The sequence below is a fragment of the Rhinopithecus bieti genome, unplaced genomic scaffold (genome assembly GCF_001698545.2).
Source record: "Rhinopithecus bieti isolate Rb0 unplaced genomic scaffold, ASM169854v2 scaffold_70138, whole genome shotgun sequence".
Lineage (NCBI taxonomy): Eukaryota > Metazoa > Chordata > Mammalia > Primates > Cercopithecidae > Rhinopithecus > Rhinopithecus bieti.
In genome coordinates this window covers 5,100-14,091 of record NW_016825946.1, presented here as the reverse complement: position 1 = coordinate 14,091, position 8,992 = coordinate 5,100, and the positions used below count along the sequence as shown (strand labels likewise).

Below are 8,992 nucleotides of genomic sequence, written 5' to 3'. Positions count from 1 at the left end.
TATTTCTTATTATTTCTTTAGAATATATTTCTAGAGGTAAAAATTTTTAGTTTTTAGGTTTGAACAACTTCAGGGTCCTTAAAAATCACTGTGCCCTAGGTTAGGAATATCTGTTGCTGAAGTTTAGAAATATCATAGGTTTTTTTGTGCCTCCCATTCTGAATAGGCCCTGGGCACAATAACTGCATTGGACTTCACAGAACCGGAACTGGTTATGCATATAAGGGATTGCTTCTCCAACTGGAGATGGAGATGGTGACACATTGTGACTGTAGTCAGTTATTTTCCTTTTCCTAAAGAGGTATAAAAAAAATTGGAACCAACCCAAATGTCCATCAATGACAGACTGGATAAAGAAAATGTGGCACATATGCACCATGGAATACTATGCAACCATAAAAAAAGGATGAGTTCATGTTTTTTGCAGGGACATGGATGAAGCTGGAAACCATCATTCTCAGAAAACTAACACAAGAACAGGAAACCAAACGCCACATGTTCTCACTCATAAGTGGGAATTGAACAATTACAACACATGGACACAGGGAGGGGAACATCACACACCAGGGCCTGTCAGGGGGCAGGGAGATAGGAGAGGGAGAGCATTAGGAGAATACCTAATGGAGATGATGGGTTGATGGGTGCAGCAAACAACCATGGCACGTGTATACCTACGTAACAAATCTGCACCTTCTGCACATGTACTCCAAAACTTAAAGTATAAAAAAAAAGTATACTCCCAGATTTTTGAGGAGATATTAAGAAAGACAACATATAATAAATGTTTGCAGCAAGATACAAACATATCAATAGAGGGTCAATAGTGGTAAGCTAAATTGTATTGGTTGCATGAGTGTCAGAAAGTTAGTATTTTCCCTCTATCTCTCTTCCTCTCTCTCCCCTACTTCTAAAAACAGCCTGCCTGTGCTCTTCAGTGTTTTCTTATTCACTGCTGCCATGCTACTCTCAGTTGGAATGATTTTCTCATCCTTGTCATTTTGGTAAATACCTACCCACTCATCTTTTTAAACATCTCCTCTTTTATGAAGCCTTTTCTGCACCTATAGGTAGAACTGACCCTGCCTCCCCTGCATTCTTTACAAACTTCTAGAAAATTTGGTTTCACTTTTTCTTTGACTCCCATTTTTACACTGGGTGCTCCTTGATGACAAAGAAATGAACTCTGTAACTTCTGGATACATTACCAGTGTTTGTGGAATGAATGAATAAAAGGGATGAGGGTTGGATCTGCTCAAAAGTGCTAGAGTAATAGGGCAAAACAGAGCAGGTAACATCCCTTAACACTCGGTATCTCAACTGACTTTCACAAAAGTTGTATTAAATGAGCAGATGATTGTGGAGTGAAAGAATTAAACAAATTTTCAAGAGTGTTAGTGGCTTTCCCACTAAAGCCTGGGGAACTGGGAAAGTTTGGGCTGGGAATGTTGGGTTTTTCAAGCTTGTTCGAAGCTCCCTAATTGGTACTAAATATCAGGCATTCAGACCCTCTAGGTAAGAGTTCTTTCTAGCTCACAGCATTAGGGGAGGTGTTAGACATATAAATGGAGAAAGTGATAGATAAGACATGGTCAGGGATGGGGGTTCTACCCTTCCAGAGACAACGCACATTTTGTTTGAAACAGCTTCGGGAAAACTGCAAATCTCAATGATAATTACCAATTTTGAGAATCTATTAAGTGCCTGGCACTCTGTGTAGAACCCCTCCAATCATACCCTAAATCTGAGAAGTATTTATTATTATTTCCATTTTTGTTCCCTATGCATCTACTCTAAGCTCCTTGTTTCACCCTACCAAAATTTCCCTTCTGCTAGTGCTCTCCTTTGGTGCAGAACCACCGCATCCACTTTCTCAGGCCCAGGGGAGGGTTGGGGCGGGGCGATTTCGCCTTGCCGCAGAGCCAGTCTGCGCCTGCGCGGACTGCGGCAGAGGGCGGGGTGTGAGAAGCAGAGTACACTGAGACTAGCATTCACTGCTGGCCAGTGCCTGCGTTTTTCACCACCTCTAATTTCAGCTTCAGCAAGTTGCTTGGAACTTTGGTTCTGGCAGCAGCAGCAACATCATTACCGCTAGCGGCAGTTTTGTGCCGAGGCACCTACACACCTCCAGTCGTCTGTGCCAGATCGCGCGCCTGTCTGTGTCTGCTCCTACACGCCGGTCGGCAGGACCATGTCTCTGGTAAGCCAGAATTCGCGCCGCCGCCGCCGCCGCGTTGCAAAGGCCACTGCGCACAACAGCAGCTGGGACGAAATGCAGGCCCCTAATGCCCCCGGTCTCCCCGCTGATATGCCAGGCTCAGACGTCCCCCAGGGTCCCAGCGATTCCCAGATCCTTCAGGGCCTCTGTGCCTCTGAGGGCCCAAGCACCTCCGTTCTGCCCACCTCCGCTGAGGGCCCAAGCACCTTTGTGCCGCCCACCATCTCTGAGGTCTCAAGCGCCTCTGGGCAGCCTACCGTCTCTGAGGGACCTGGCACCTCCCTGCTGGCCACCCTCAGCGAGGGCCTAAGCACCTCCGGGCCTCCCACCATCTCTAAGGGGCTGTGCACCTCTGTGACGCTTGCCGCCTCTGAGGGCCGGAACACCTCCAGGCCGCCCACTTCCTCTGAGGAACCGAGCACCTCCGTGCCGGCCACCCCTGGTGAGGGAACGAGCACCTCCGTGCCGCCCACAGCCTCTGAGGGACCAAGCACCTCCTTGGTGCCCACCCCTGATGAGGGACCGAGCACCTCCGTGCAGTCCACCCCTGGTGAGGGACCGAGCACCTCCGTGCCGCTCACCGCCACTGAGGGCCTGAGCACCTCCGTGCCGGCCACTCCTGATGAGGGACCGGACACCTCCGTGCCGCCCACCGCCACTGAGGGTCTGAGCACCCCCGTGCCGCCCACCCCTGATGAGGGACCGAGCACCTCCATGCCGGCCACTCCTGGTGAGGGACCGAGCACCTCCGTGCTGTCCGCCGCCTCTGACGGACAAAGCATCTCCTTGGTGCCCACCCCCGGTAAGGAATCAAGCACCTCCGGGCCACTCACCGCCACTGAGGGCCTGAGCACCTCCGTGCAGCCCACTGCTGGTGAGGGACTGAGTACCTCCGTGCCGCCCACCCCTGGTGAGGAACCGAGCACCTCTGTGCCTCCCACCGCCACTGAGGGCTTGAGCACCTCCGTGCCGCCTACTCCCGGTGAGGGACCAAGCACTTCCGTACTGCCAACCCCCAGTGAGGGACGGAGCACCTGTGTGCCGCCCACTGCCTCTGATGGATCGGACACCTCCGTGCCGCCCACTCCTGGTGAGGGCCCAAGCACCTTAGTGCAGCCCACTGCCTCTGACAGACCGGGAAGCTCCGTGCTGCCCAACCCTGGTGAGGGCCCGAGCACCTTGTTTAGCTCTAGTGCTTCTGCGGACCGGAACCCCTCCAAGTGTTCCATTGTTTTGCCAAGCCCTAGGGTAACCAAGGCCTCTGTGGACTCGGACTCTGAGGGTCCTAAGGGTGCAGAAGGCCCTATAGAATTCGAGGTCCTGAGAGACTGTGAGAGCCCCAACTCCATTACTATTATGGGCCTCAGTACTTCCCGGGTTGCAATTACCTTGAAGCCCCAGGACCCTATGGAACAGAATGTAGCTGAGCTGTTGCAGTTCCTGCTGGTGAAGGATCAGAGCAAGTACCCTATCCGGGAGTCTGAAATGCGGGAATATATTGTTAAAGAATATCGCAACCAGTTTCCTGAGATACTCAGGCGAGCAGCAGCCCACCTGGAGTGCATTTTTCGGTTTGAATTGAGAGAACTTGACCCTGAGGCACATACCTACATTCTGTTAAACAAACTGGGACCTGTGCCCTTTGAAGGGTTAGAAGAAAGCCCAAACGGGCCAAAGATGGGCCTCCTGATGATGATTCTAGGCCAAATATTCCTGAATGGCAACCAAGCCAAAGAGGCTGAGATTTGGGAAATGCTCTGGAGGATGGGGGTGCAGCGGGAAAGGAGGCTTTCCATTTTTGGGAACCCAAAGAGACTTCTGTCTGTGGAGTTTGTATGGCAGCGTTACTTAGACTACAGACCAGTAACTGACTGTAAACCAGTGGAGTATGAGTTTTTCTGGGGCCCAAGATCCCACCTAGAAACCACCAAGATGAAAATTCTGAAGTTCATGGCTAAAATATATAACAAAGATCCTATGGATTGGCCAGAGAAATACAATGAAGCTCTGGAAGAAGATGCTGCCAGAGCCTTTGCTGAGGGTTGGCAGGCTCTCCCTCACTTTAGGAGGCCCTTTTTTGAGGAAGCTGCTGCAGAGGTAGCATCCCCCGATTCAGAGGTTTCCAGCTATGCCTCAAAATATGCCCCACATTCATGGCCTGAGTCAAGATTGGAGAGCAAGGCAAGGAAGTTGGTGCAGTTATTTCTGCTTATGGATTCAACTAAGCTGCCTATACCAAAGAAAGGAATTCTGTACTACATTGGCCGAGAGTGCAGCAAAGTGTTCCCTGACCTCCTGAATCGTGCTGCCCGCACCCTGAGCCATGTCTATGGGACAGAACTAGTGGTACTTGATCCCAGGAATCACTCCTATACCCTGTACAACCGAAGGGAGATGGAAGAAACTGAGGAGATCGTAGACAGTCCAAACAGGCCTGGTAACAACTTTTTGATGCAGGTCCTAAGTTTCATCTTTATCATGGGCAACCATGCCAGGGAGTCTGCAGTCTGGGCTTTTCTGCGGGGCTTAGGGGTTCAATCTGGGAGAAAGCACGTGATTACCTGCAGATACTTGAGTCAGCGCTATATAGACAGTTTACGGGTTCCTGACAGTGATCCAGTGCAATATGAGTTTGTATGGGGTCCTAGAGCCCGTCTGGAAACCTCCAAGATGAAAGCCTTGCGATATGTGGCCAGAATCCACAGAAAGGAACCACAGGACTGGCCACAGCAGTACAGGGAGGCAATGGAAGATGAGGCCAATAGAGCTGATGTTGGGCACAGGCAATTCTTTGTTCACAACTTCAGGTAGAGGAATGCATGGCAGTCAGAGGGGCCTTGCAAGAAGGGGCATTAGAGCCTCAGGTCTCATGTATTGGGGGATGGGGGCGGGTATATACTGTATTTGGTATTTGTGTTCCAGTTATATTTACGTCTTTTCATATTTAGTTCTTGTGTGGTGTCTGGAAGTGTTTCAACTGTTTTAATATATTGTCCGATTGGGTAAATGTGATTGACCACTTGCTGTCTCTGTTGTATTTTGGTATGAGTTTTGATAGCTCTGTAAAATGTTTTGAAAATCTTTCCATCTTGTTGCATTATCTAGAAGATAATATATAGCATATAGCTATAGATATAGGCTTTTCCTTAAAAGCTTGAAAAAAATTCGCCAGTAAAATAATCTAGCTTAAAATGATAAACAAACAAATATAATGACAACTGAAAAAGCACTCTAAATTGTGGCTGGCTTCCTTTTCTGTGTGCTATTGTATAAAGAATACTGATGTTTACCTGTATTTGCTTTGCTGTACTAAAGTGTAATGAACAATAAAAGATTAATAAATGAAACATAATGCTAACACACTGACTTATTCAACTGCTTTCATACAATGAGCACAGTGGTGGGTCATAGTTATAGAAGTATAAAAGTTTGCAAGATATAATACCTGCCCAAAAATTCAGAGACTGGATAGGGTACGGGGGGAGGTCATTTAAACCACTAATTTATTACGGTGTACTATGTGCTACAGTAGAATAATACAGAGTGCTATGGTAATTAAAAAGAGGCACACCTGACCAATTCCTGGAGTGTTCAGGATGGTCCTTAAGGAAGATGGTAGGTATGTGGGGTGGGGACAAGATGGGGTACTTTTTTTGTTTTTGAGATGGAGTCTCGCTCTCTTGCCCAGGCTAGAGTGCAGTGGCATGATCTCAGCTCACTGCAACCTCTGCCTCCTGGGTTCATGCAATTCTCCTGCCTCAGCCTCCAGAGTAGCTGGGACCACGTGCCATCACACCCAGCTAATTTTTGTATTTTTACTAAAGACGGAATTTCACTATTTTGGCCAGGCTGGTCTCAAACTCCTGACCTTGTGATCTGCCCACCTGGGCCTCCCAAAGTGTTGGGATTACAGGCGTGAGCCACCGTGCCCAGCCAATATGGGGTCCTTAATACAATCATGAATTAAACTGATTCAAGGCTGGATTTCAGTCTTCATGTGTGCTGTTAGGAAAAAAATCAAAGATATTAGGCCAGAGGGCCGGCGGTATTGTGTCATCAATGGTTTCAATAAGATGCACGAGCCAGCTTTCTCTAAGTTATGCTGTGGTTTTTAAAAAAGTACCCAAATCTCAGAGGCTTATAACAACAAAATTTTGGGCTCATTTTATATCCCCTTCATGGGTTGTCTGAGATTCTGTTTATATTGTCTTCATTCAGGTAACCAGGTTAAAGGAGTAAATAATATATGGGACACCTGTTCTTGTGGCAGAGGTAAAAGAGCCATAGTGGAACCATGTGGTAGTTTTCAAAGCCTATGCTCAGATATGGCATATTATAGTTGTAATTCATTGGCAAAAGCAAGTTACATGGGCAAGTTTGATGTCAATGAGATGGGAAGTGTACTCTTTCTACAGGGAAGAACATGTAGGAACGGGCCCAGTAGAGAGGAAGAACATATATTTTTGAATAAAAAAAATTAGTCTACCATATAAGAATTTGGCTTTAGTTATTAGTGATATGGAAAACTTTTTAAGGCTTTTGATCTGAGGAATGGCAGGAAACCACTTAGTTTTAACAGGATTCTTTTGGCTCTTGTATTGAAAAACTAAAGGGGGTGGGGAGGGCAGAAACTCTAATTTTAGCATAGTAGTTTCTTCTTAATGTACCTGTGAAAAGAGGTATCATTTTCTGAACAAAATCAAATTTAAATAAATTGAAGTCAGAAAGCCTGTTATCTTTTAAAAAACACCTTGGAAATCAAACTCCATGGCATCAAGGTTAAAAGGCATTAGAACATAGTAGTAAGAGCATGTAGTCTAGAGTCAAAGTGCCTGGGTACAAACCCTGGATCTCTCTCATACTAGAGATGAGAACTCAGGCAAGTTACTTAACCCCTTTGTGCCTCCATTTTTTCATCTGTAAAATGGGCATAATAATTTCACCTATGCCATAATGTTGGGGATTAAATGTGTTAACATGTAAAACACAAGAACACTTGACATGTAGTTAGCAATATATTAATGACATTGTTGCATGTTGATTTTTTCCAGGAATGGGACTGTGAAGTGATTTCCTTGCAGAAATTTTATTGGGGAGTTGTTTTTGGTTCAACAGCTGTGGGGAGCAAGAGAAGCAGAATTGTGTAGAGGGAGAAATAGAGCAGTGATTCAGTCACAGCAAATAAATTAACTGATTCCACAGGGAGCTCTGGAGTTGGTATGGTCCTGCAGAGTTGTCCCAAATTAGGAAAATGAGGCCAAAGTTTTATCCCACCATACTGACCAGTCATTGGATGCAAACTGCCTCCTGATAAGGAGCTATGACTTTTTGAGAGTCAGTTCTTTTCAGCTGAGAGCAATCCCCGAGAAAGATACTCAACTGTAAACACAACAGCTGTCATCACCCTCAAGAGCTGGAGGAGTGAGTACTGTGATCCTGAAGAGTAGGGGCATGTGGGTGATACATCACAATCTCCACTACAGTTGTTGCTGTTTTTATTGGTTTCCTTCCCCTACCCTCCTACTCTTTAATAATAATTCTTCCTCTTCTTCTTCTTCTTCTTTATCATCCTCATCTCTTTCCGCTTTCCCCTTCCCACCTTCGCCTCCTTGTTATTATCACTACTACTATTGTTATAATCTAAAAGAATTACATATCTTCTTATCATATTATTACTACTATTGTTTTTTAAAAATCTGTAAAGATTACACATATTCTTATTGTTCTTCCTGGGATATAACACCCATATCACTGAATCGTTTTACTCTTGGCACAACATTCCTGAGACAGAAGTTCTGATAATAGAGCTTCATTTACCTCTTAAGTTCTATATCAGTTTTCTATTCTTTTCAGGTTTCTGTTATTATTATTATTATTACTATTATTATTATTTTATACTTTAAGTTCTAGGGTACATGTGCACAACGTGCAAGTTTGTTACATATGTATACATGTGCCATGTTGGTGTGCTGCACCCATTAACTCGTCATTTACATTAGGTATATCTCTCCCCCCTCCCCCCTCCCCACAATAGGCTCCGGTGTGTGATGTTCTTCTTCCTGTGTCCAAGTGATCTCATTGTTCAATTCCCACCTATGAGTGAGAACATGCGGTATTCGGTTTTCTGTTCTTGTGATAGTTTGCTGAGAATGATGATTTCCAGCTTCATCCATGTCCCTACAAAGAAATTGAACTCATCCTTTTTCATGGCTGCATAGTATTCCATGGTGTATATGTGCCACATTTTCTTAACCCAGTCTGTCACTGATGGACATTTGGGTTGATTCCAAGTCTTTGCTATTGTGAATAGTGGCTCAATAAACATACGTGTGCATGTGTCTTTATAGCAGCATGATTTATGATCCTTGGGGTATATCCCCAGTAATGGGATGGCTGGGTCAAATGGTATTTCTAGTTCTAGATCCTTAAGAAATCACCACACTGTTTTCCACAATGGTTGAACTAGTTTACAGTCCCACCAACAGTGTAAAAGTGTTCCTATTTCTCCACATCCTCTCCAGCACCTGTTGTTTCCTGATTTTTTAATGATTGCCATTCTAACTGGTGTGAGAAGGTATCATATTGTGGTTTTGATTTGCATTTCTCTCATGGGAAGTGATGATGAGCATTTTCTCATGTGTCTGTTGGCGATATGAATGTTTTCTTTTGAGATGTGTCTGTTCATATCCTTTACCCACTTTTTGATGGAGTTGTTTGTTTTTTTCTTGTAAATTTGAGTTCTTTGTAGGTTCTGGATATCAGCCCTTTGTCAAATGA

At 45.4% G+C, this 8,992-nt stretch overlaps 1 protein-coding gene across 1 annotated transcript; it reads left to right on the top strand.

Annotated features, from left to right (window-relative positions):
* The first annotated feature begins 1,921 nt into the window (after positions 1-1,921).
* MAGEE1 (MAGE family member E1) lies at positions 1,922-5,553 on the top strand. The gene has a single exon (XM_017863236.1). The coding sequence runs from the start codon at positions 2,189-2,191 to the stop codon at positions 5,024-5,026; it is 2,838 nt and encodes a 945-aa protein (XP_017718725.1). The 5' UTR covers positions 1,922-2,188; the 3' UTR covers positions 5,027-5,553.
* Positions 5,554-8,992: the final 3,439 nt, after the last annotated feature.

What these genes read in the sequence shown, in the direction of transcription:
- MAGEE1 (XM_017863236.1), top strand. Translation starts at nt 2,189, where the DNA reads ATGTCTCTGGTAAGCCAGAATTCGCGCCGCCGCCGCCGCCGCGTTGCA.